This window comes from Orcinus orca, chromosome 15 (assembly GCF_937001465.1).
Source record: "Orcinus orca chromosome 15, mOrcOrc1.1, whole genome shotgun sequence".
In the NCBI taxonomy this organism is placed as follows: domain Eukaryota; kingdom Metazoa; phylum Chordata; class Mammalia; order Artiodactyla; family Delphinidae; genus Orcinus; species Orcinus orca.
In genome coordinates, this window is record NC_064573.1 from 66,843,736 (window position 1) to 66,871,493 (window position 27,758).

The 27,758-nt window shown below is 45.1% G+C and overlaps 1 protein-coding gene and 1 long non-coding RNA gene across 16 annotated transcripts in view; one reads left to right on the forward strand and one right to left on the reverse strand.

The window, feature by feature from the left end:
* LOC117198104 (uncharacterized) overlaps window positions 1–4,286 on the forward strand; it is a 47,654-nt gene extending 43,368 nt beyond the window's left edge. For all 3 annotated transcript variants that reach the window (XR_004479039.2, XR_007471609.1, XR_007471610.1), the window contains one exon: window positions 3,983–4,286. This is a non-coding gene — a long non-coding RNA (uncharacterized LOC117198104). The remainder of the gene's footprint in view (window positions 1–3,982) is intronic.
* The window catches only part of MTMR3 (myotubularin related protein 3), a 176,370-nt gene that overhangs the window by 39,072 nt on the left and 109,540 nt on the right, over window positions 1–27,758 (reverse strand). For 4 of the 13 annotated variants that reach the window (XR_007471607.1, XR_007471608.1, XM_033412763.2 and 1 more), the window contains exons 8-17: window positions 27,186–27,282; window positions 24,539–24,652; window positions 19,723–19,928; window positions 19,055–19,186; window positions 17,962–18,073; window positions 14,765–14,960; window positions 13,787–13,972; window positions 11,014–11,184; window positions 9,436–9,581; window positions 7,369–8,782 (exon numbers count right to left, since the gene is read on the reverse strand). Coding sequence is in view for 11 of the 13 variants with exons in the window: in XM_033412763.2 (XP_033268654.2) it covers window positions 7,369–8,782; window positions 9,436–9,581; window positions 11,014–11,184; window positions 13,787–13,972; window positions 14,765–14,960; window positions 17,962–18,073; window positions 19,055–19,186; window positions 19,723–19,928; window positions 24,539–24,652; window positions 27,186–27,282 (2,774 nt within the window). In the remaining 2 variants the exon portion in view is untranslated. Of the gene's footprint in view, window positions 1–731; window positions 2,957–4,805; window positions 4,833–5,583; window positions 5,673–6,145; window positions 6,257–6,602; window positions 6,654–7,368; window positions 8,783–9,435; window positions 9,582–11,013; window positions 11,185–13,786; window positions 13,973–14,764; window positions 14,961–17,961; window positions 18,074–19,054; window positions 19,187–19,722; window positions 19,929–24,538; window positions 24,653–27,185; window positions 27,283–27,758 lie in introns of those variants that run through there. The other 9 variants (XM_033412755.2, XM_033412756.2, XM_033412757.2 and 6 more) reach the window with 7 other exon arrangements.

Sequence of the window (27,758 nt, forward strand, 5' to 3'; positions counted from 1 at the left end):
AAGAGTGACACAGGAAAGAAAATCCACCTCCGCGAAGAACAAGAACTAGTCCGGAAGTGACTAGAAACTACGGCCTCCTCGGCTGGTTGCAGATCTAAGGAGCAGAGGTTCCTCCCTCTGTGTGGGAGGAGGAAGGAGACCTCTAGTTAGGCACACAATCCACTCATCCAATTCAGTTTCTGCCCAAGGTCTCTCTGCCCACCCGTAATTCTCTCATTCAAGACAGGCAGAGCAGAAGGACTTTCTAGCCACCCTCCCCGCAAAACCTCCTTTCAGTCTCCACTGCACGCATGCCTCAGTTCTTACCTGCTGCTACATGTGCAGCTGTTGCTCCTTGCATGGGGTTAAGGGGCCAGAGCACTGGCTAAAATCAAAGCAACAGCAAAAAAAAAAAAAACGAACCTGGAGGACAGAGGTAGTTTTAATTACTGTTGACACTCAGTTCTTCAGATAAGGAAGAACAGCTGATTGTTAATGTTAAGATGTCAGACTGCTTTGCCTTTTTAGCTTTGGAGATGTTAGTGGCAAAAACCATCGAGGAAATGTGTTGCAGTGTGTGGGTATTGTGGTGCGGCTCCTTGCCAAGGTCCAGAGTTTAAAAGAAATCAGTAGTTTTCCTTTGCCAAAGTCAACTTTCTCAGCAGCACCTCAAATTGCTTCTGTGTAAGAGGGAAATGGGGTGAAGGGGAATAAACCACAGGGAAAAAGAATTAGAACGTGTTAGCAAATGCTACCATGCGGAACACTAAACTTTATTCACTTTATTTATATATTTAACAGTTCTAAAGTATTTACTTCTTGCTTTGACAAAAAATGAAAAATATAGGAGCACTGACCAACTCTTCTTTAGGAGAAAAGGGTTATATATACAGCTACGGAGAGTTATGGTTCCTCCTTTACATACAAAGAAAAATATTAATAAAAAAGTGCTTCATTGATCAAAAAAGGGCTAAGAGCTGCAAGCATTTATTCACACTGTACATCAGACCCAAGAAACCCGTATCGTAACCTCTTGGCACCTGTCACTAGGACCTGCACAATCTTCAGTTAGACTGACTTCTCCCTACCTGCAAGGCCAGACCACACAGAGTGCGAAGAACTTACACCCTGTTTCACTAAATTCAGATTCTGAGCAACCTCCTGCCACTGGGAAGTCAGACGCACTCAGACGCTCTTGGCTTTGCCTGGACTGACAGCTCCAGGGAAGGCTTCTGGGCCACGTCTTATCTACACCCAGGCACACACAGGAGCCACCTTCCTGAGAGACAACTTGCCTTTAGCCAGGGAATTGCTTCCAAAGGGTAAGGAAAGTTCCCAGGCCTCACCCCCACTGCCCACCACAATCCGCCCTGTTACCAGTTAGCAGCTTTTAGCAGAGCCAAGCATGGCCCTTCCCCCGAGAGGGAGGGCAGGCACAAAACATGGATGCCAAGATCACAAAGCACAAACCTAAACTCCTCTCCACTCTTCTCCATACCCACCTCCACCACAAATATTCTTGATTTAAGGCTCTTTTTGGACCCCATCGAAGCTTACTAAGGAAAGGTGCCTTGCATCTCCTACGGGCTTTGTCACTTCTCTAAGGAGCCCTGCAGAGTCACCAAGTGGCCCCTCACTGCTGACCAGCAGCACAGGAGCAGGGCAGTGGGACCGCTGGGCCCTTCCCACTGCTCCAAGAAGGGGAGGCGGAGGAAGGCTGAGTCTATGGGACATGCTCCCTTCTCCAGACACTGCACTCTGAAAGGCTGATTCTACCCCTAAAGGGGGAGATCCATGATTGGTTTGGGAGTGGGGAATTTTTGGAACCCTGAGTCTGGATTTCCGTGTGCTAGACGAGGAAGAGAGATTGTTTGGGGGACCAGGCCCCAGAAGGGGCTTCCAGGCTCAGGGCATACTTTGGCCTTGACCATGGCAGCAGGATACTGCACTCTGGCCAGTCTGCACCCTATGCCTGAGGGTGGGAAGCGCCACACAGCCTGGCTGAGGGGGGCAGACTGTTGACAGTGAGGGGAACCCTAGGCAATCTGGGTCAAGTTAAAAAGAGAATCCCATGGGGGAGAATAGCCAGCCACCCATTCCCAGCCCTCTCCCTGCTTCACGAGTGTACCCCTTCTTTACCTAAACGGGGTGGGAGCGCCTAAGGGGTCCCACTTACTATGTGCCTGTGCCCCTCTCTCCAAACCCCAATCCCATTTATCTGCCTGTGGGATGGGACTAGCCCAGTCCCTATTGGAAGGGAGAGGGCACCTGGGGCACTGCTCTTAGAGCAGATGCTTTCGGCGTCCTCAGCAGCAAAGGTTTTTCCAATCCAATCAGCTCTGATGTGGCAGTGATACGAGGAATGGTCACAAACGTCAGCATTGGCTTTATTCGCTGCTCTCTATCTCAGGCCTCCACTACTGACTCAACCAGCCTCCTCCCATCCTGAGGAACTAAGCCACCCCTCAGCATCGCCTGACAGCAGGCAGCTCAACAGTTACAGGGGGCCTGGCAACCTCTGGTCTTCCATCCAAAAAAAAAAAAAAAAAAAGACAAATAGGGTACTTGTCTCATTTTTGGAGGCAGAGGGAGGATAGAAAATGGAGAGGAAAACAAATGCAGGGGTGGGTTGGGGAGGGAGAGATCAATCTACAATCCAGTGGTACATCCCAAATTTCCATCACTCTGCACAGTTGGTTCCATGTCCCCATTCCAAAGTGCACGGGCCTCTCAGTCTGCCCAGGCTGTTGTGGGCCTGTCAGAGGAACAGCAGCTTGGCCTCTGCCCGCCCCAGGTCACTGAGCTTCAGTTTGAAGTGGCTGCAATGGGCTTATCCAGTTCAAGGTCAATGCTGGAGCTTGTGGGATGCAGGCTGCTATAACAAGACTTGCACACTCGACTAGGTTCAAAGAGCTGTTGGCTGGGAACTGGAACCTTCTGGTTACAACAACTGGAGCAGAATACGTTCCCACAATTCCTTGAGATGAGCAGAAACAAAAACAGCATTAGTGTCAGCAGACACAGGGTGGAGAAACCAACTTCAGAAGACAGCGCTTCTCTGTACACGATTCAGATATGCCGGAGACTCCTCTAATATCAAACACTCTCATTTGTCTAAACCCACAAAGAAGCCAGGGAGGGAGGGGACCGCTCCCTAGCACAATCGCACACCACTTTCACTTTAGGGCCAAGGACCCTGGCTGCCTCACCACTATGGCTCAAGGTTACAAGGTGTCAGGTAGATGCTGCTCAAGAGAGATCCATGAAAACAAATGAGCCCAGGGCAGAAGGCAGCTGCTAGCTCAATGGCCAAGTCTTGGCCCAGGAAAACCCCGTGGCCACACCCACCTGGGCAATGGCCTCTGTGTAGCTTATGATCACAGAGAGGCCAGAGTCCAATGGAACCGCCTCTGAGCTAATCAGATGACAGAAACTCCCAGCCCAGCTGGGGAGTGAGGAGCCTTGCCCAAAGGCTCAGAGGCAACAACAGGAAGAATTGACTGCTGCCATCTAGGACTGCTTTTGCTGCCAGCATGCGAAGCCAGGAGACAAGCAACCAGTGACACATGCTCAGGGTGAAAAGACAAGAGCACAGGTGAACACAGGTGCGCACACACACACCCTATTAGACAACGATGAGTTGACACTGGGTCACTCCCCTGCCCCCATGCATCTCCAGGGAATATCAGCTCTACCTGAAGGCCTGACTGCACCCAGGTCCCTAGCCTCTCTCCACTCCTCCACTTGAAAGCCCAGCTCTGATGCGCCTGTGCAGCAAAGGTCTGCGCACCCAAACTGATGCCCTTCACAACTACCAGGAAAGGGAACTGGCAGAGGATGAGTTTCTGCTCACCTTACAACCCCACCCCACTCTGGGGAGGCCCTAGAATAGGAGACTCCGAAGAGTCTAATGCAGCCTGCCAAAGACTTGGGGCAAGCATCTAAAAGGAAATCCTCCTCCTTAGCCAGTATCACTCACTACCTTTTCATTTATGCTCCTCAGAAAGGAAACCCACTGCTGGATTAAGGATCACTTAAGCACAGAAGACAGAATACTGAATACCCTTTGGCAACAAAATACCACCGCAAAAGGAAAAGGCTAGACAAGGAGCAATGGAAAGACAGAACTAAAACAAACAAAAGACTTCATCTGGAATGCAGCGAGTACTTCACAACTCTGTTTCTGAAAAGCATGAGTCAGCAACAACTGTGGTTACAGAGAAACATTACCTAAATCTACTTCTGGATGTGTACATTTATTTAACATACCTTCTGGAATTCAGCTTAAAGGCCTGACATGTATTTGATGAGTTAAGCTTTTCTATCTGACTTCTTTCAGGGGATCCTGATAGACCCTAAGTGGAGTTTTCCCTTAAGTCTTCAATGCTAACAGTTCTCCGGAAAGACCACCTCTGTTCAGTCTTGGGCTCTTTTTTTTTTTTTTCCTTAAAAAAAAAAGTCATGCTGTTTGACTTGAAAGTCACCGGCATCATTCTGGCATCTAAGTGAATGACTGACCCAAAAGAAATAGCTCTAAAACCCCTCAACTGGCTATTCCACAAGACCAGCGCCTGCTGAAGCACTGCTTCTTGCCATAAGCAAAATGGCTCGGCTGACCTGTGCAGTCAGCAGGGGCAACCACGGCTGCAACCTGCAGCCAGCTGCTGTGGTCCCCCCACCCCACCCAAGCCCACCTGCTTGCCTGCCTGCACTCCTGCCCCAAAGCTTCATCCCAATGAGTGCAGAGAGGGGGAAATGGTAGCGTTAGTGTGGAGAAGTTACTGTAGGTGTGCAGAAATCACAGACAGGTTGTTGCAAATGCTCACCACGTTTGATCAACACGGTCAATGTCCCTGCAAGGAGGGGAGAAAGAACTCAGAGAAGAAGCCAACTAAAGACATTTGGGCTTGGGGTGAGCATGGGGAGAGATACAGTCCTAGAAGCATCATCACCAGACAAAGGTGGTTCCATTTTCAATCCAGGTCCATTCATGTGGGTGGGCTATGTCACAGTTCAGATAAAATTCCTACCCCAAGTAACACTGAATATCCTCCAGTCACCACCCCAGCTGGGGCAAAGCATCCCTAACCACTCACTACCCCAACCCAGAAGGAAGAAAGAAGTCAGGAGCCTTATGGATTGAAGACTATACCCTAAGCTATTCCCACTAGTCCTCCAACCAATAAGTATGCGGTCAGGGAGAGAGGGTAAGGAGTAGGAAAACGAAGTTCTCTGCCCACAGCAGGAAAACTGTCTTTGCTCACAGCAGCCGTGCTGAATGGGAAGAAATTGTATTCTAGGAATAAGAAATGGCGGTGTGGGTGGTGGTAGCAGTTGCTTCATCAATCCAGGAAGCAAAATAAAAAAGGGACATCATTTTCAAAACTTACTCACGATCACTCTAAAATGGAAGAAAGACACCCAGTGCAGTTCTGCAAACACTAATTTCAGAGGCACAAAAGGTGAGTCAGGGTCCTGAAGACCCTGGGGTCTGCCTCAGAACACTGCCAGCCAGCTGCCTGCATCTTTCAAATCTGCAGGCTCTGTGGACCAAACCTCAGCCTCTACACCCCCAACCACCCCACCACACCCTCCCAGTGGCACCTGCAGTGGTGCTTCCTGCTGGCAAGCCAGAAGGCGCTGTCGCATGCATAGCAGTGGGCGGCCAGGTGGTCAGGGAGCCAACGGGTCATCTGTAAAACGGATGAGGCCAGGTTAGTGACAGGAGATGGGCCATCCAGCCGGAGCCAACAGAGCCATGCTGGGGGCAGCAGGAGTCACAAGGACCACACTGGCTCCAGTGGCACCAGCCCATCAGGTCTGATGTCAGCAGTACAAGAAAGGCGTCCAAATCGTTTCCCTGGAGGGGACTCCAAACTCCCCTGAGATCAAGTGGCAGGCAATAGCACCCTGGGTCGCTATGAGAGCTGGCAAGGCTCCAGTTCATAGAGGCAATGAGGAGAGAGGGCTGGCCTGCTGCATCTCCCTTGCTGAGAAATTCTAGGCTTGATGGGAATTCATAGATGCTGAGATTCAGAGAGGCTCAAGGCTAAGTGTGCTGTGTGGTCATTCCTTAGCCAGGGGCAGGGGGAATGGATGATGGGGATAGAGAAGAACTGCAGAACAGTTGCATGGGTGGCACTCAGAACAGGGGCTGAGCCTGTACCTCCGTGTCCTGTTTATCCACCTGCTCCCAGCTGGCTTCAGAGAAAATCTCTGTGCTGCAGCGAGACAAACAGTTCTGATCCAGAATGCTTTCCGAGTCAGGAATTGAAGTCTGTTGGCAAACAAACACAGCTGAACAGAATGAACCTGGTCTCCTCCCAGAAGAAGAAAGGGCTTGGCAAAGAAGGGAGCACTGGGGACTTTGGGCGGGCCTGGGTGTTAGGGCTGCTGAATCTCTAGGTGCCTCAGCCATCAAGAATTGGGTTGAGCAGGTTCAGAGACAGGGCTGAGCTCAGCTTGAAGAGAGATACACAGATCTAAGGTTATGTGCAGGGATTCTGGAGTGGAAAGACAGGCCTCGGGTTCCAGGAAGTGAGTAGGGCAGAAGTGACCAGGATGAAGTGGGAACTCAGTGTCAGCTGCTTCAGGGGGCCTGTCAGTCCAACCCTGCCACTTACATGTGTGTGTTGAAACTGAGTGCTTTGGGCATGTCCTTTCTCTGAAGGACTCTGGGAAAATGAGAAACCATCATTAGTATAAAGGAAAAACCAAGTCAGTTTGAAGTGAAAGTCATTGGACGAGCCCGCCTTTAATGTACGCTGACTGCTTCAGAGCCAGACTCACACTTGTCCTTAATCACGTCGAGACTGCCTCCTTGAGAACCTCCCCTCAGGTACCACCACTCCACTCCGGTCACCAGGCTCCATCAGTGCTAACTCCCAACAGTGATACCTCTCCCCATTTCTACTGCCATCACCTGCCACAAGGTAGGTACAAATACCTGTTTAAAAAGAACTAAACCTCCACAGCTACAGCCCATGTTATGGTTGGGGGGGTGGGGTGGGGTGCAGCAGCTAATTGTTCACTAGCTACTGGGGTAGGACAGGCACTATGATTTCACAGGAATATTTGACATTGCCCTACAAATATTATTCTGCCCAGGAGTTCACGCTTTTCTCAAGGCATGATCCTCTCTCCGAAGAGAACTGACCAACCACATAGTGAGTGCTCACTCTCTTCCTAATTCTGTCTAGACAGGATACCTGTGGAAAGTAAGCAAGACAGGAAAGAAAAAGAACACTGCCAATCACCTGGCTGAGGCTGATCTCCAGCCTCTCTCAATTCTGGAACTTTCCAGTTCTTTCAGAAATCTGTACAAAGGGCGCCCCGGCTCAGTGTGCCCTGTCTCCTTGTGCACCTATGGAGGCACCATGGTGTACTTACCACTTCATCCCCAAAGTCCCCATTGAAGCGTAGGGAGCTGGTCAGGTACTGGCTCTCCAGGCGACTCCTCAGCTCCTGGACTTGTTTCTTCAAGGTCTCCACTTCCTGCTGGTGGCCCGACTCAATCTGACGCAGGCGCTGTTGGATAGTGTCCGTGTACAGAGGCATGCCGTCATCGTCCAGGTGGCTGCGGGAAGGCTGGTCAGGGCTGCCAGTTGCAGACGCCCTCCCCGAGTGGCTGTGCAGCCACTTGTGATGCAAGTTCCTCGAGTGTAAGTGGGCAGAGCTGCAGCTTGTGGCAGACAGCTGGCGGCTCAGTGAGTCCTTGCTCCTACCAGTCTCCCCATTGGCGCAGTGCCCATTGGGGGTAGGGTACTTCTGGAGGGTACTATGCCCTGGGAGCTGCTCTGAGGCCTTATTTTCAGTCTCTGGAGCACCATTGCACACAAGCCCCTCTTTACATTCAGCTAAAGGCAAGGCACAAGGAGAATGCACTGGGCTCTGGGTGCTGCTGGGGGAAGTCCTATACACCAGGACTGGGTGGGGCCTCTCAGCCAGGCTCCTCTCTGAAGGCCTGGGCTGCATGGCTTGAGGAAGCTCCTCCTTGCCACTGAACCTGCCACTGCTTACCCTGGCAGGTAAGCAAGGTCTATCATGGTCTTGGGGACCACTTTCTGACTTCACTTTATCTTCCACTAACATGTCCATGGAACTATCCGCATTTGGTCCTCTGGTCTCAAATGAAACTTGGGAGGGCAGAGAACTTGACTGTGAGGTACCAAAGCCAACTTTCACATCTACTGAGATTGGAAGGACTGCCTCCTCCCTGTCCTGTGTGATAGCTCCTATTCGAGACTGTTCCACAGGGACCTCCTGGGCATCCTCTCCCGGGGGGGGCTCCTGGAGAGAACTGGGGAGAATACTGTGCCCACCCTGCTGCTCAAGAATACCCTGTGAGAGCACAAGAAGGCTGGTGCCTGGATGGTGGCTCCTTAGAGCAGCATCACCCAGTTCTGGCTCTTGATGAAGCACAATGGCTGGGCACTCAGGGGTCTTCCCCCTGCTCCCCTCTTCTAAAAGAGCCTCCTCTTTGACCTCCTGCATCTCCCTGTGGGCAGGCTCCTCTACCCCACTCTCCTCTTTGGTGGCCTCTTGCAGGATATTCTCCATCTGCCCCTCAGCTACTCCAGCTGCAACAGACAGCTCGGCGCCACCCAGCACTTTGGCTGGCTTCCCCAGGCTGTCAGGATCCAGAAGCTCCTCTCCAGGACCAGCCAGAGTGCTCAGTTCCAGCGAGCGACGGTGCTCCTGCCACTTCTCATTCAGGCTTGGGTCACTGCTGCGCCGGCTGGCTAGAGGCACTGTGTTCTCGCAGGCGGTGGTCAGATTGTCAAATGATCTAGTCTTTGGTAGCCTAAAGGAAGGAGTTTGGGGGAAATGAGAATATGAGGTTGTTCACAGGGAAGTAGGAGACAACAGGTTTTAACAGGCAGTCATTTCATAAATGGCTCCATTACGGCTACTCAAGGAGCCATGGCGCATCTGGAGTAAGGCTCAGACTGCAGAAAGGCAGAGCTCCAGGATGAGTACTTCTATTCCTCTGGCACCATCCCTACCCCATGCCCAACACATACAAATAAGCTAATAGCAAATGCTATTTTAAAAAGATATTCTTCATGATACTGCTATGTTTCTCAATTAGTGGCAGAGGAAAGTAGCACTGCTGATCTTCTGATATTACAATATTTTAAATTATTATTCATCAGTCTGAATTCAATAAAGCTAATTCATAGGTCTCAAAGCCAGACTGTCTATCATCTGATGGCATCTGCCTTTCAAGCCCAGGACAGCAAGTCACAGCAGGGAGGCAGGAGCACAGAGCAGTCAGCCAGAGGGTCACAAGGAACCCAAAGGATATGCTCCATCACTGAGAAACTGCTCCTCAGAGATCTAAGAAAGATGTGTGGAACCAAATAATGTCATGATCTCCAACCATCCCTGGATGCATCCCAACACAGGAGTACACCCACAAAGGACCTGCAGTCTTGGCATCAGCCCCAGGCTCACCGACTCAGAGGTGTATCATCAGGGCTGGTGCCAGGGGCTGGGTATGGTGCACAGCTGTCGTCCACAGGGGTGGACGGGGATGGGCAGGGCAGGTACACTGCACTCCACAGCATCAGGTTACGCACGTGGCACACAGGGTACAGCACCTGAAGAGAGAGCGGTGGACACAGGTTTAAACAACTTCCAACAAGTCTGTTAGAAATGTCTAGAAATGAGGGTGAAGAAGCAAGCACCAAGCAGGAACGCCCAGCAGTCCTGCACAATCTCCAAGGGGCATTAGCATGAGTGGATGCAGCTCTATCACAGGGGGTGGTGGGTAGACGGGACATTTTTCACCTGACAGCCTCTGTGGGAATGAAAATCTAAAAAAATTCTTTAAATCCATTTCTCATTCGTTGTTTCTTAGGTCACCTTTATTGAATGACTGGCTTTTCTCAACCTAATTTGTTGCTTTTACCACACATGAAAATGAGTCATTCTGCTAGATGGTTGATAGTTCCCTAGTACAAAAGCTTGGCTTCAGAACACGTTGTCAAACCTGTTTTATAGGATCATCTAAATTAATCAAGTGAAAAGGAGGGAATTTTCTTCTGTACTGTTACTTCCCCAGCAGGCACAGGAGAGACAGAAGCAGCTAGCTTCAATCTTTCCTTGGACTACTTAACTGTAGGAAGAGGTTTATTAATTAATAGTCCAGCAAATCAGTATAACCTCTGATTAGCTTCCTTGTGACTTTAGAATTTAAGATGCATTCTGACAAAAGGAACATTACTGTGTACATTACTGTGTACCAATGCACAGATATAAGTGCCTCCTTTTCTCTGCTTAACAGAAAGTGTTCCTTTGAGGAACAAAGTCTTTTTTTTTTTTTGGCGGTACTCGGGCCTCTCACTGTTGTGGCCTCTCCGGCTGCGGAGCACAGGCTCCGGACGCGCAGGCTCAGCGGCCATGGCTCACGGGCCCAGCCGCTCCGCGGCATGTGGGATCTTCCCAGACCGGGGCACGAACCCGTGTCCCCTGCATCGGCAGGCGGACTCTCAACCACTGCGCCACCAGGGAAGCCCCTTTGAGGAACAAAGTCTTAAAGGGCCTGCCAGTTCTCCATGTGAGCAGAGGATCACACAGACACACTGCTAGTGTCACAAACAGTTTTCTGCTGAGACAGATGCTGTAATGGGGTATCATTGCCTGTTGACACTGGAAGGGTGCTAGGGGCCTGCAGCTCCTTCTGAGCTATCAGGGGCATCCAGGGAACAACTTAAGTGCCTCCTCCACCTGTTAGAACATGCTAGAAATAAGCTCTGGCAGAGGTGCCAGAAAAGATTCATGTCTAGAGTGGCAAAGTAGAGATGTTTGCTAAATCAAACCACCCTGAACAAAGAGCAGTCAGAAGCAGGGCAGAATAACCAGAAAACAGGCCTTTCTCAGGACAAAGTGGTTGGGAAAAAATGGAACTACTCCATCCAGAGACAACTGAGATGCCTTCAAGAAAACAGTCACTTCTCAAAAAAGATCCCATATGTCCCCATCCCCAAATTCATTCTGCTGATGAGGGAGAAAAGACTAAAGAATACATACGGCTTCTGACTGAGAGGAATACAGTAGGTTTTTGAAAGCCTTGTTGCCCGCCCGAAGCAGCGACCACACAGAACACGTCCGTTCCTGAGTATGTTTTTCCCCTCTCTCCTTGGCGTTGTTGCACAGGAATGTTCCAAACAGGCAGGAATAGGTATGCTGCACCAGTTTCACCTATGGGAGTCCAATATGAGGCAAAATCAAACAATGGGTACGCATTTTCTGGGGGAAGGTCAGCCCAGCTAAGCCACCTTCCCCGACACCCCTGATGTGCACTTCAGTTCACGCTTGGTAAGGATGGGGGACCCAAGTAAGCCACCCAATCGCAGACTCCTCATAACCCCAGCCACCATCACTCCTGAGTCAAAACGGCAAAGACAGGGTGTTGGCACCCCCATCCTCTTGGCCTCCCTTGTAAACAGTCTCCAAGGTCCCAAGTTAACAGCTACCCATATAAACTGGGCATAGGAGCAGGTCAGTGTGCAACCCAAGTCTGAACTTCTAAACAGCTTTTCATTCAGCAAGTTGCTATTGAGCATCTCACATACCCCAAATGTTTCTGTGGGTGCTGGACAGGCAACAGTGAGAAGACAGCTCTCCTGCCCTGGTAGAGCTCGCTCTGGCTGTGGGGGGAGGGGTGACCAGTGCTATGGACAACAATAAGGCAGGGTAAGAGGGCCAGAGCACATGCAGGGCAGTGTGAGAAGGCTCACTGGCCTCTAGAAACCTGATGGAAATGAGAGAGCAGATCATACCAGCCAGGGGTGGGAGAGGAGGCTGCTCCAGGCACAATGGCCTTGAGGTGAGCACAGGATTGCAACTTCTGAGGAACTGACAGACATTGCATGAGGCAGAGGATGGGAGGAAATGAGCCTGGACAGGCTTGCAGGCCATTTTAAGGACTGTGGAGAGAGCCTTGGAGGCCTTGCAGGAGGGCCTCGCAGGCCATGTTAAGGACTGTGACTTTTATTCTGTGTCAAAAGCAGAGTCATTGGAGGTTTCTTGACAGAGGAATGATACGGTCTGTATCATGTTTTAGAAGGATTCCTCAGGCTGCTAGACTGACTCGGGAATTGGGGCAGGAGATGTGGTGGCTTAGACTAGTGTTGGGAACAGCACAGGTAGCAATAAGTTATCAGGTTTTAGATATATTTTTAAAGCAGAGCTGCAGAATCTGCTGACAGACTGAATATGGAATATGAAAGAAAGGAGAGTTGAGGATGACATAAAAGTTTTTGCCCTAAATGAATCGAAGGTTTGAGTTGCCATTTGGTGAGATGGAAGACTTCTGGAAGATAAGTTTTGGGGTGGAGACATGGAAATCAAGAACTGAGTTCTGAACATGTTAAGTTTGAAATACCATTAAGACATCCAAGTGGAGATACTGAGTAGTCACAAGTGGATGAGAGCCTGGAGTTAAGTGGAGAGAGAGATCTGAGCTGAAGACGTATACATGTGGGAATCACAGAGAGCAATTAAAGCCAACAAACTGGATGAAATCCCTAGAGAAGGAGGCTGAGCCCTGGGGCACTCCCAGCATTCACGAGTGGGGAGGGAAGGAGGAACCAGCAAAGGAGACAGAAAGGACCAGTTGGTGAAGCGGAGAACTAAGACTGTGTGCTGGAAGTCAACTGAAGAAAGTGTTTCAAGAAAGGAGTGATTAAATTGTGCCAAATTTTAATGATGGATCAAAGAAGATGAAGGCAGTCAAAAGGTACAAACTTCCAGTTATAAAATAAGTAAATCGTGGGATGTGATGTACAGCAGGGTGACTGTAAGTTAGGAATACTGTACTGTATATTTGAAAGTTGCCAGGAGAGGACATCTTAAAAGTTCTCATCACAAGAAAAAAACTTCATAACTATGTATGGTAACAGATGTTAGCCAGAATTTTGTGGTAATCTTTTAGCAATATATACAAATATCAAATCACTGTTGTACACCTGAAACTAATATAATGTTATCTATCACTTATACTGCAATTAAAAAAAAGAAGGGTGATTGAAAACTGATCACTGGATTAGAAATGTGAAGGTCACTGGTGACCTTAACAAGAGCAGCTCTGGTAAAGTGGTGGAGTGAACACCTGACTGGGCCAGGTTTAAAAGAGAATGGGAGGAGAAGCGTTTGAGAGAGTAAATGTCAAGACTTGAGGAGCTCTGCTGTGAAGAAATGAGATATGAAAAATGAGGTAATAGCTAGAGGGGGATGCAGGACCCAGAAACGGTTTTGATGAAATAGGAGGCACTATACCATGCTTGTATGCTGATGGCAATGATCTGGTAAAAAGGAAAATAGGCTGATGCACAGGGCAGGGAGGAGAAATGCTGAAGCCATGAAGCTGAGCAAAGGAGGGGGGTGGAAGCTGGTGCACAAGTGGAGGAGGGGCTGGAAGAGGGCAAGGATAGTACATCCTCCTTCAAAGGACAGGGAGCAGGGAGTGTGGAACAGACACAGGGGGGTTGGTAGATGGACTGGAGGGAGCAGATGAAAATCTATTGCTTCTATTTCTAACTACTGTTTAGTGCTTTTATCATCCATTTTAAAAGTTATGTTTAGAAGAACTCAAAGTTTATGTAAACTTAGTACACATGGATTCACTAAATAAACAAACACCTGTTTATTACTATTGTTTTTTAATTAAAAATGGAAGAATGACCCCTCAAATTCTAGAAAGGATGCAGTTTCATGTGAAAACTGGCCCACTAACATTTGCATTGATACCCCTATGAATTTAGAAGGTTCCCAAAACGAAGAATCACAAGCCCAAACTCACAAGGAATGCTTCATTGAACTCAAAAGAGCACGGAAATTGCCTCTGAAGCTGATGAACACAGTCCAGCCACTGTAAAAACACTGGGCAACGCTCGTTCAGATCATCCGAGTTCTCCCCATGACCACACCGGTCAGCAAACTTGTGGCCAAAATCCAGCCACTCCATCTCCACGAGGACCTGGAAACCCTGCGGGGAAGCACCCAGGAGAGACCCATTTGTGCTTGTCTATCCAAACTATAACTGTTCTGAGCCTAATGTCACCAACAGTGATCCCTTTTAACACCTTCCCACTAAGCCCACCAGGAGCCCCTAACCCAGCCCCATGGCCAAAGGATGGGACACAGGCTTAGGGCAGTGTCCCGATTCCCTCAACTCCATTCCATAATCATCAAAAGGGTGGTAACTAAGCATTTATCTAAGTCTTTGTTGAGACTATTTATATTTTTAGCCCTTCATTCACTATAAAAAAGTCATACTTTTTTCCCCCTTAATTTCTTATTTTTTAATTTCTATCTTTCATGGTATACTTACAAAGTCATGTTTATAAAACCTTTCCCCATCCCAGATTTACATATATTTTAGGGTACCTTTATGGTTTTTCTTATATCTTTAACCCAATAGGTGATGATTTCACAATAGGGTTCTTTCTCCACAGAATATTGTGGTGATATACAGACCCATTACCATAATAAGCATGTCAAGATCCTTCTATAGAAGCCCCACTTTCCTGGGGTATGCAAGTAGATACTCTGCAAAGGAAAACATGTCTGTATTCTCAATACCTGGTTATTCACAATCTACCCCCTTTTAAGAGGCACAAGCACTGTGGTACGTACCACAACAATTTAGCTCAAGATAAAGGAGTAATGATTCAAAACTACAGAAATTTCACTTTCACTGGACCTAGCCACCTCAATCAAAACTGATCATAAAACCCTCCAAGGTTTCCCCCACTCATCCTGAAGTGTCAAATCCTACCTCTATGGTTCGGTAATAAGGGTCCAGCAAGAGCTTAGCCAATGCCACAATCTGGGGGGTGCGGTCCCAGCCATCCGAGCAGTGTGCTAGCACTGGTCGTTGATCACGATCCACAGCATGCACTACCAGAAGTGCTGACTTCAGAAGCACAGACAGGTGATGGAGCCATTTTGTACTTTCAAGAGCTGAGAGCCAACTACAAAAAATAAAACAGAAGGGGATAGGAAATGCTGATTTTTATGATATACTGGGTCAAGCCAAATACCAGTCATATTCAAAAGCAATTCCCAAAGACTTTTCCTTCCAAATAAAACACTGCCAAAACAAACAGAAAATCTCTGTGTTTACAAAGCATGTACAAGGATAAGACCCAAGCCCTACCATGCAATAGAGGAGAGCCTTAGAAATAGGACAGTAATTAACAGGGCCACCTTCTGTTCCAAAAATCTTATAGCTAATTTCCCAGAAAGAATTAATATTTAATATTCTTTAGTCCATAATAGGTATATCTACCCAGTATAAGAAAAGTAGCTCTTCCTGGAATCTTCTCCAAAAAACAACAAAAAAAAACAAAAAACACAGCCACTCTGAGATGGGAAAGAGAAAATATTTATATTTAATGATCAGCAACTCTGCCCAGCAAGTTCTCAAAAAAAAAAAAAAAAAAAAAGGTAAAGAAAACTCAAATGTAAGTATGTCTGTAATAAGATACAAGCTAGATGCCACATCCAACAACAGTGCAGACAACATCGCTTACTACCCACACCCCAACACCTACCACTGATCAAGTCTTGAATGTCTATGGATTAAAACTGGATGGGCCCAAACTAATGATTTAGACTCACACAAATTAGTACGCCTGTGGCTACACAGCTGCTGGGCTTAGTACAGACTAGATTCAGCAGGGATCTAAAAACCTTTTGAAAGGCCTTCAGGAAGTATCAGATCCCAAGAATGGCCCCTTGGGAATAATCACAAGCTGACCACAAATGGTTTTTGAACTGTGTTGACATTTTATTTCTTGTGCCCTGTCATGAATTCTACTCCCCAACCCCCCAAAAAAGCTCCAATTTCTCCAAAATGTGATCAGATTTGTAGTTAAGACCACAGTCTAGTCCTTCAAACTCTGAGTTTGAGGAGAGAATAAATACTTCTGTCAGGGGACTATGAGAAGGCTTTTGCCAAGACTAGCCTATAAAGGCTTATTAAACCTTGGGGAATTTGGAATAGTCCAAACAGATGGTCTTTCCAGGCAAACAAACACCAGAATGTACTGCATAAGCAGTGGCTTCACATGGATTTGCTTGTTATACCAACCAGACTCTGACTCCTCAGTGGGCAGACACTGTGTCTCAGGCACAGCTATACCCTCCTTGTGCAGTGCCTAGCACACACTGAAGGTTCCTACTTTTTAAACCGTGGATAAAAATTCTGTCTCAAGACCTTCTATGTCCTACTAAATACCTGAGAAACATTTTTTGCTGGTGGATTGATTATTTATTCTCATTCCTCACACAGTCTTGAAAAAAAATAAAAGATGAGGCTTAGGAGAACAAATACTAATTTATCTCCTGGCCCCTGGAGAAACAGTAAATGAGAACCTGGTTCTCTTGAACTTGACTGAATCATTCTTACATACCACTTGGTGTCGTCCGTCCATGCCTAACACAGAAGCTGCACTGCAAAATCTGCCAACGGAGGAGGTGTGCTGAGACTCCAGGCTCCCTTGTCCTATTCTCAAAAGCTGAGGTAGCAACCTAAGCATGCCGTAGCCCTCTACGGCCGCAAACAAGTGTCAGAAGGCTCGCTTATAAGCTGGTCCTGCCTCTGCCATAGCTTCTTTTTATCCACAAGGGAAGCTTCAGTACTGCATTATGATTTGCTGCCAAAGACAGACAAAGCGTTTCCTTCTTCCTTTACAACCTCCCTCCTCCTCCCTGACATTCATTTGGACCAAGCAAGGGCTAATTACATCTTCTTGACTCAGAGTTTAAAAAACAGCTTTTTAAGAAAGAATTTTAACTTATGGAAGATATTAGAGATCAGGTAGTACTGACTCTATCCCTTTTATTTTATAGACAGGAAAAACTGATAACCACAGGAATTAAGCCACTGGCCTAAGTCACACAGTCAATTAGTGGCAGATCTCCTGAATCCTCAACCAGGCTCTTTCTATGCCCTCCCCTTCCTTTAGGGAAGAGTACTACTAGCTAGGTTCTGAATATGTATAGCAGATGCAAGTTGCTAATCCCCAAAGCAGGGCAGCGATCTTATTTCTTCCGTCAGGCTTTTCCCCAAGGACAACTGCTTCACCCTCTGGGCTGATTGCAACTGTGATGAATTTAATCATTTGCTACCAGGAGTTAGTACAACTGGTTCAGGCAGCCATTTGATTTAATAAATCAAACAATGCTGCAAAATTGATGCAATCATGAGATCTACTGAACAGAACCCAGGGAAACAGCTATGGGACCTAGCACAAACACCAGAACAGAGAAAATTCTGTCTTCTCTGGCACATTTCTGGCTTCCTGAAACAGTAAAACAGGGGCTTTGAAATATTTATCTGTCCATATTTGTTTTACAGAGCATTCCTCCTAATTTATCTTGTATTCAAACAGTTCCCTTGGGGGGAGGAGTGTTATTTCACCTTCCTCACAGCAAATGCCAGCCATTCATTTTTAATAAGCAATAAAAATCACGGTAATGTTCTTAGTAAGTAAGATGGTAGTTTAGAAATTAGAAGCAAATGTAAAAGGAACTGACCTACTGGCAAGTTTAAAGAATTTTTAACCCTTTTCAGAACATAATGAATAAATTTTTACTCTTCACAGTAAAACATTCCAGTTCATAGCAAGTTAAGTGTCACTACAGTATGTCAGAAAACAAAGAATTAAGTTACTCTGAGTCAAAAACATGTGGAAGAAAAGGAAGAGGGCCCAGGAAAAATAAGAAGGCAATGCTTCCATTCTGAGGGCTGAGATCTGTTCTTTGCTGCACATTTTAAACCTTTCAAAGTGCTAGATTTTTCTTCCAGCTCCTCCTTTGTGCTGCATGCTCCTAACACAGGAGTAAGAATAACCATGGACTCTGAAAGTTAAACTGAAATTTACCAAAAAATAGAAAGACACTTTCAAACTCATTTTAAAAAAAAAAAAAAAAATCAGTGCAAACTTAAAGCCAAAGCCAAGGTCTTACTTTCCCGGATCTGGCATCTGTGTGCACAGCAATCGCAGAGACTGAAAACTCCTCCGAATTGAATGAATATTTGCCATCCCCATAAAAACAACTTCACAGTTCGGGTAATACTCTGGAGAGAATAACAACAAAGAGAACACAAATATGTTGAATTTAAAGTCCAAATGGCCAAATTTAAAAGGAGCAAACTGGCTATATAACAGACCCACTGTAGCTGCTGACTAATGAAATGCCAATGTTTTGATGCCTATTAGCCCAGTCCTTTATTATGAGAGGAAAACAATGCTTGATTTTTAGCTGTCTTTTCAAAAAGGAAGGTTAGATTTGTGAAGAAGATACTGATATAAAATAGAAGCTGTTATTTTTTTTTAAAAAAGATGTGTATACTTCCATCTTACCCCAGGTTTACTTCTTGGGTCTCTCCTCACTTGCATCTCTGGAATCTCTTTGAAAAGAACCTAGCAGAACCATGCATTTCTGCATTCAAATTTCACCTTGGTACAACTGCTTTTAGATTCCAGCTTAGCTCACAGCTGAAAAAGGAGCTCAGTGCCTCTACCTGCTCCAACAGCACACAACTGGCACCTAACAGGTCCTTGGAGAAAGCCAGCGTTCAAACAGTAGGGGTGTTATAGGTCAAGACTGAGGCACTTTGCTAGAGTTTTGTATCTGCTGCTTCAATTTCTACCCCATGTTTTCTAAGTAAAAGTCATGTGAGGAGTTTTCTGTGAGGCTAGTAATGAGCATACCCACTGTCAAACACAAAAAAAAGCTTTTAGAAGGCTGAGAAACTGAGCTGCTAAAGAAGCTTCCGAACATAACAGGCCTTATTATGGGAGAGGATTTACTTTCCTTATCACCTAAAAGTTGGCACAGGGAAGGAAGATTCTTTGGTTTCACTGCACCTCCTCCTCCATTTCTCCCTTAAAAAGAGCATACAGTATTAAGAATCCAAGAAGGAGCTCTGGCTGTCTCAAGACAGGTTGAGGAACATGGCTTTCCATTCACTTCAAATTGAGAACTAAGACCCAGCTGGGCATGGGGTGGACTCACAGGGACAGAGGGTCAGGGACGAAAGCACTGTGCACCTCACCTGGGCATTCACAGCCTCCTCCTTTGGCTCGGTTCGCCACAGCTGCTGCATAGGAGCGTGCATCCAAGATCAAAAGCTTCTGTGGTTGGACAGCTAAACTCTCTGCTCCTGAAGCATTTGACAGAGAAGAATCTAGGGACATCAGGAGCAGGAAGGAAAAACTAAATGAACCTGTCTCTCCCAGAATTGCCACAAAGTAAGAACCACAGGCACTTATTACAGTACTCAAAAAACTCGATTAAGTGAAATCCACCTAACCAAAACTACATTAATACAATAGGACTTCTCTCTCTAGTTTGTTTTCTATTTTGCCTACAATCTCCTATACCGCATTTCTACATCTATAGTCCTAGAATGACTACAACATAATCCTGGTGTTTTCCCCCATGGTCTGGAGACACTGTAGGTCCCCTATCACATATATAATTCCATCTTGTCATGATGGCAAGAAAGACAACAAACACTCTAGTCCACTTAAACCAAGTCTGAAACAGAGGGTCTTCTGGTTTTTGCCAAGATCCATGACTCCTCGCACAATCCCATCAACTGATGCTTCACTCTCTCTCTCCTATGAAACAAATTCTGTGTCTTACAAGAAGAAGGCCATTTCAAGAAAAGGTTCTCAGATGCTATAAAAACTGCTGCCAGAGGCCCAGGGAGCACCTTACCAAACTCCACATCAGAAAGGTCTCCTGCATTGGGGAAGTCTCGGGGACTGTTCCTAGTTGACAGCTTGCTGCCACTGGATCGGGAGTCGGAGGCACAAGCTTTGGCTACTGACTGCACCAGGTGCTCATCATCAGCATTTCGCCAGCCCCACCAGCTGACCTCCGGCTGTCCACAGCGGGCAATGACAGCTCCATTGCTCTGGTGCCTGTGCGGGGAACAAGACAACAACTGTACCCATCCCAGTGGCCCCATTCAGATGCTCTGTGCTCATACAAAAAGTGAGATAGTAGATTTTAAATGCCTTAATGAACAGCTTGACTGCAAGTAAGTGATGGGTTAGCTTCAAGTCCTCTCAGGGCAGAAGTCTTATACAGGAACAAGAATAACAAAACCCTGGGACTTCCTTGGCGGTCCAGTGGTTGAGACTCCACACTTCCACTACAGGGGACACGGATTTGATCCCTGGTCAGGGAACTAAGATCCCACATACCGTGCAGTGCAGACAAAAAATAAATAAGTAATAATTAGGGACTTCCCTGGTGGTCCAGCAGTTAAGACTCCGTGCTCCCAATGCAGGGGGCCCGGGATTGATCCCTGGTCAGGGAACTAGATCCCACATGCCGCAACTAAAAGAGCCTGCATGCCGCAAACAAGACCTGGCACAGCCAAATAAATACATATTTAAAATAATAATATTAATAATAATAATTAAAAATAAAAAATAACAAAACCTATCTGCATCTTTCTTGATTATCAAACCATTTTAGAGACCTCTGTAGAATAACCAACAAAATGATAAAAGTGTATTATCAGAGAAAAATATTCATAAAGAAAATACTTGAATATTTATTTTTTGAAAATCAGTTTAAAAACTACAAATACCACACTTAATAATGAAGGATTAATCTCTCCTTTTTAATACTACACCTGAATATCCTAGCATAATAGATGCTGACAAACATTTGTTTCCTCACTGACTTCTGAGGGCCCACTGTAGCAACTGTACACTTAGGGCTGGCTTGTACACTTAGGGCTGTACACTTAGGGCTGGCTTTTCAAAACAAGATCCCACACGTGGGACTGATATACTTACCTGGCCCATAGTGGACTGCTTTACAAAACCTCCTGACATTTCATGAATCACAACTGCTCTTACTATAGGCAGATAGCTCAATGAGCCAGCCACCCTCTGTAAACTATTAGAAGGAAATGAATAGAATAAACATCAATAAGCCATACTCTGATAAGATCCTTTATCAAGAAATAAGACCAGGGCTTCACTGGTGGCGCAGTGGTTTTGAGAGTCCGCCTGCCAATGCAGGGGACATGGGTTCGTGCCCCAGTCCGGGAAGATCCCACATGCCACGGAGCAGCTAGGCCCGTGAGCCATGGCCGCTGAACCTGCACGTCCGGAGCCTGTGCTCCGCGATAGGAGAGGCCACAACAGTGAGAGGCCCGCGTACCGCAAACAAACAAAAAAAAGAAGACCAGAAATCATACTCATAGTCTACCTTAAGATGCTCTAAAAACCCAAGCTTTTCTTCATTAGGAATTTCAGTTAGGCAATTTTAGCAACTAAAAAGTTATAAAGGTAATATTATTTGGCGATGAAAAGGAATCAAGTTCTAATACATGTTACAACACGGATGAACCTTGAGTATGTTATTGCTCTTAAGTGAAAGAAGTCAGTTATGAAAGACCACATACTATGATTCCATTTATATAGTGTCCAGAATAGGTAAATCTATAGAGACAGAATGTAGATTTACTGATAACCCAGAACTAAGGAGCTTGGGGAGGGAATGGGGAGTGACTACTAATGGGTCTGGGGTTTCTTTTTGGGGTGGTGAGAATGTACTAAAATAATTGTAGTGATAGTTGCAAATATACTAAAAGAAAAATCACTGAGCTATACACATTAAAAGAATGAATTGTGACATCTCAATAAAGCTGTTTTTAGAAGTTACAGAGGTAATCAGTTCACTTTAAAAATAAATGAGTAGAAAAGCTAGTAAGCAAAAAATTTTAATGTCTCCCAATTCTATATCCTAGAGAGAAATGTCAATGTCTTTTACTCCCATTAAAGTTGTTTCTAAACACATATTCATACACACATATAACACATGTAGGGCACAGATGGATTTTTTAAAAACAGACTATTGAATCTATTTATCTTGTTCAAGGAATGTGAGAAAGATTTTTGTTTTCAATCCTAAAACTCATAAGCAATAAATTAAATTTGGCAATAATCAAATTCCACTGGAACCATCAGTTTGCTTGTAGTTTTTAAATCCTCCCTCATTAGGAGACAAATAATGGAAAGTACTTGTGTATTGCCAACACATTCAATTGGGTCACCTGCTGAATGGAGCCAAACTATAAATAAAACCTCACTGATTCTTAAAATGCCTCCTAGCATATTATAATAGGTGCTGAGTAACCAATGAGCTGATTGACAGCAAACCCTTTACAGGATAGGCTGGCAGGGCCTTTCCTGCACATCCTTTTCTTCTGAAATCTTTCCCAGCAATGCTCGAGACGAACAGTAGATGGCACTCGTCAGCCTGGGTCTTGGGTTTTAAGGGCCACATTATTATTTTTTTGGCCGCACCACGCAGCATGCAGGATCTTACTTCCCCCACCAGGGATCGAACCTGTGTCCCCTGCAGTGGAAGCAGGAGTCCTACCTAACCACTGGACCGCCAGGAAATTCCCTAAGGGCCATAGTATTATAATAGCTAGACTGCAACTGAACTGCTGCAATAAGCAGTGAAGTTTTCTGCAGTCTTCTAAATGCTTTAGATTGCATGAAAGAACAAAAACACTACAGCTAAAAATCACTAAAGAGCATTTCCATCATTTTACAAATAGAACAAGGAAAAATAAAAATTAAGATGTCCAATGTATGAGTCCCCTACTAAACACTAAATGCTTCAGTTTTATATAGAAAGATACAAATGTTTAAACTATCCTTAAGTTAGTATTAATCAACTCCCTAAATAACTAGAAGTTTCTAACAATCACTCAATGCACAAAGGGGGAGAGCTGTGAATTACACTACAGATGGGTGCCCTTCGCACCATCTTTCTGTGTTAAAGCAATCTCTGTCTTCAATAATAAATCCAATTAAGCACTCTCTCATCACCATAGGAGAAAGCACTAAATCAGGTGCTGGTTCAGCATGGTGCTGTCAAGTAACTGCTGCTAGCAACCTAAGGAGTCATTACTGCAATTTACAGACAGCTACATTCAGTAAACACACGATGGATTCAGAAGCATCCTGCCACCTGAGCTAGGGAAGCTTATGCCCTCTGGAATAAACTTTGGAAGGGGAAAGAAGCTTCCCATGTTTACTCTAAGTTTTTCTTCAGCCTACACTTTTAGGCCTCTCTACCAACAGGGAGAATTCACCAAAAGACCCTTACTTTGAGAATGAGAATCCTTTCCCCTTATGCTCAAAGTCAGCAAACCTCACAAATGCCAGGGCTGCTGATCTAACACAGCTGCTGTCCGCAGAGCAGCAGCTGGCTGCTTTCCCTATTTGAGCTGGGCCGATCACTGATAAGACTCATTAATCCTTTCAGCTTTCACTGCTCTCTCTAATTCCTGTGTCATCCTTACCATTTGAGTGATAAGTAAATTTGGTGACCTACTTTTCTAGGAGTGTCTGAAAACAACGGTGATGAAAACTGAGGCTGAAAACTTAATGGGTTCCACTGGGACAGAAGCAAATACGTACTTTTCCATCTCTCCCTCTTCAGGGTGGGCATCAGAATCTGCCTTCCATGGGCTAAACAAGCTGGTTACCTCAGTGGGAATTCCACAATGAAATAAACCCCTTCTTACAACCTCAGTATTTCAATGGACTGCCTCCTGGCATGAGTTTCTAACTAAACCTCACTGGTTTGGCCCGAATTCAAGGAGAGTCCATAATGTCTGCAAACTGGAAAAATGAAATGGAGAATGTGATATTACAAGGACATCTGAAACTGTTCCAAAATAAGAGGGAATGACTTCTTAAAAATTTAACATGATTCTGTGAGAACTGAGCTAGCTATTCACTGAATTATAAAAGCAGCCCTCAGGAATACAACCTACTCCAGACATTGCTTAGGAAGCCCAGTGCTTCATTCAGATGTGGCAGCATACCTGTGAAGTAAGAACATCATTCCCATTTTACTAATTGGGAACGGGCTGAGGTCAGTTAGGGGACTTACTCAAGGTGCCACAGCAAGGCGTGTCAGAGAGAAGACCTGAATTCTAAAACCTGTGCTCGTCACCACACCACCACCCCCCTCCTAGGACCTGCCTCCCTTGACTCTCCCGCCTTTGATCTCTGATAGCATCTATCCAGCCAAGCCCTAGCCTTCTTCTCTAAATGCTCCCTCTCAAAGCAGACCTCTTCCATCTGTCAAAGTTTCAACCACAAAGACAATCACAAATGACTCAAATCTACACTCCCAATTCGTACTTTCTAGGATTCATCTCTCTCAATCCAAAGGCCAACATCTGAAGCTAAATGCAATGAGCACATTATCTTCCCACAGAATGTCAGAAGGATCTTAAAATAGCAAGTCCAGCCACTTTTCTATTAAAATTTTTTCAGTGTCAACTGAATCATCAGGTAGTGTTCCAGATGAATTACTGGTATATGAATGGACGAGCAGCTTCAGCAATAAGGAAGTACAGAATAACCTGGAAAGTTCCCTGAACCACCCCCCACCCCCACCCCCAGGTTAGCAGCAACAGAAGCAGCAGACCACATGCAGTGGGCAGTAGCACCAGACCAGGCTGGGTCTGGCCAGGCTTACTTACCTGTAGACAACGGCGGGGATGCGCTTCCAGGACCTGAAGCTTGCGACACTTTCTAGTTCTTTGTCAGTGATCCAAGCAGGCACTATGAGCTCTTGTGGATAGCTACCACACAGCCTAACAGGGAAGGTGAGGAAGAGGGAGAAGGGAAGATGACAGAGAGGGAGGGGAGAAGAGGGAGAGACATGAGTGAGCCAGCAGAAGGATGTCGATCAAGCTACCCCAGAGCCAGTTAAAAGGCAATGAGGAGCATTACCTGAGTCTTGGCCTGCTCAGCAGAATGGGTTGCCTTAAGTGTTTACTTATGTATATGTCAAATGATACTATCTTGGATTGTTCCACTTGATGCTGCCTTTTGGAAATCTGGCGATCTTAACTATCAATGTAAAAAGGGGAGGTGAGAGGCAGTTACTCCATTGTAACTGTTGTAACCAATATGTGGGTCATTTCTAACTACACAAATGCCCAGTCCAACTGCAGAGGTGGAAGTCTGTGTTACCTCTACCAGACCCTCAGTCTTTCAGGGAAACATGAGAAGAAGGGCCAGAGCCCACAATTTCAAGTTTCCAGAGACCTCATAGGATTACTAACATATTCTTTGATGTGAACCAAACAGGGTGTCCTAATTATAGGTAACAGGTGCAGCCATGGGTATATAGATAGAGCACTATGGGTCAGCCCCATCTGCATACATAATCGTAGCTCCATTAAGCCAAGTTAGTAATGTGAATATGCTATTAATCATAATTTCTATAAAACATACTTCAGAATAAACTACACTCAAGGGGAAAAAAAGCTGTTTTTCTCTTTTTTAAATTTAACTTTTATTTTATATTACAGTTGATTTATCATGTTGCATAAGAAAAGCTGTTTTCATTAGGGAAAATACTAGTAGGCACATACTAGTCCAGCTGGTGCCCTAGAAAGCATTATTTCTGATAGGTTTTTTACTTACAAGACATGTCTCTCTCTGGGAAACCCAATATTCCTTCTCAATAGCGAAGGCAATAAGACATTTAATCCAAATCCAAAAATATACAAACTGCTCCTCGTCCTCCACTACCATCATGGCCTACCTACTCTATGCATTAGGGGAAGAGGCAGAAAAATACAAACTGCTTAGGAATTGAGGGATCTGATCATTCTGCACTATATCTCTCTCCCTTATTCTCAATTTCCAGATTAAGTATCAGGAATTCAAAAGCCTAACCAGGAGAAAGGAGAGTGACCAAAAGTAGCTCCACAAACTTCCTAATACCTATCTACAAACTCCTAAAAATAACCTAGGACACAGATTATAAATTAACACTCTAACCATAAGTCTTGTTCCTTCTATCTTCTTCAAACTTAAGAGTAAATTTGGCTCTTATTCTTCCTTTGTAGTACGAAGAACTTTTCAATGTCCTGAAGGCTGGTTCTGAAGTGGAAATAGTGGACTCAAAGAAGTTAATTTTTAAAATCCATATTAAAAAGAGATTTCTGAAAACCACTAGCTTTTGAACTCAAAAATTTTTTCTCAACAAGCTTAGCTTAATTCAGGTTTTGTTTTACTTCACCCAATATTCTGGATCACTATATTCCTTGTTCTCTAAGGATTACATTACCTAGTAGTCAGCTCTTCAGCAAGTATGAGCTTCTCACTTGTAGATAAGTAGTTTCCAGTATAGGAAAGGTGGGTTACATGTGAGCAAAGCCTGTGGCAGCCTCAGGCTCCCTGAGGACCCACCTCCTTGCTCCACCTCAATTCTCTAATTTGACCTGTCACTGAGAACAGGCAAAGTATGATACGTCTGTAGCTCCTGATTCTTCACACCACCTCCTTGACCAAGGTCCATGTTAAGAGCCGTGCATAGTAATTAGCCGTTGTTTTTCCAACAAAAAATGAAATGCTCCGGTGGCTACCCACAAACAGTCCAGGAAAATACCTATCATAATTTGAGGCAGCTGGAAGGACAACAGAGTGATTAAGGCCTCCAATTGCTGCAGGGAAACTTAAGAGGAGAAGGATATGTTAATTTTAAAATTCTGGACAATTTTCTTTTGTTTTATAGAAATTTGGATCACCAAAATCACAGTAGTTAACTGCCCTCCCCTACCAAAGTTCTTATACCTTTTAGGGAAATAGGTAATGGGAAATATGTAATAATGGTTACATTAATATTTAATGGTTAAGCGATCATAGCTGTGACATTAGTTTTAGAACAACAAATTAGAGAATAATACGGTAGCCTATTTCATAGGATCTGGAGTAAAATTACAGTAAAAACCAACTCGTAAGTGTTTTATCACTGCTTCTGAGATCACTAATCTTATCTCTAATGTGATGTCAAGCAGTGATGAGAACAATAGAAACTCCCTGTCTACAGGTAAGCACAATATTATCTAGACATGCATGTGCCAGGAAGAATAGGAGGGGATAGAAAGGAAGGTTCCAGGATCCTACTATAAGTAAGGATCTCTTTCCACTCCAGTGATAGCAATGGGAACAGAAGGCTCAAGAAGTACGCTGAAGATGAGGCATTTAGATTTAATAAATAAAACTCCATTTCAAAGAAAAAGTCTAAATTCAAATGTCCTGCCACATGAGAATTGGGGTTTCTTGCAAAGGCAGTGGCCATGAAACAGTCCACAGGGATCAAATACAACTCACTTGTACTTTTCATTGATGTTGGAAATCCTCCAGGCGTTGTTCATATCAAAACCCATCCGCTCCACTTCGTTTTTAAACCTTGATGTTACGTGCTCCCCTAGGAACCACAGACAGATAGAAGAAAGGACGAAATGAATATGATTTTCCACAACAGGTGGAATGAAAGCATTGCTACCCTGCTCAGTTATTTTTAAAAAGGTATTGTATAAATAACATATTTAGTTAAAAAAATCTCCTGCCAGGAAAAGACTATAAGAAGAAATGAGGAAATTAATTTTGATTTTAATTAAGAATTAGTATTATCTCTTCAATAAAAAATAAACTAAAAAACAAAAAAAGAATATTATCTAATCACTACTATCAAATTTGAGAGTAGTATCACTGGGCTCATTTTACAGAGGACAAAACTGAGACTGAGGTGATTATTATGGCAGGTCTGTCTCATCTCAAAACCCATGTTCTTATCCCTATACTGGCTACTTTCCCATTTCCACACTGAGACTGATGTATACATAAGAAATAAAATCAACAATTTCATCAAGAGTAGTAGTATAGACCTATAACTCCTCATGA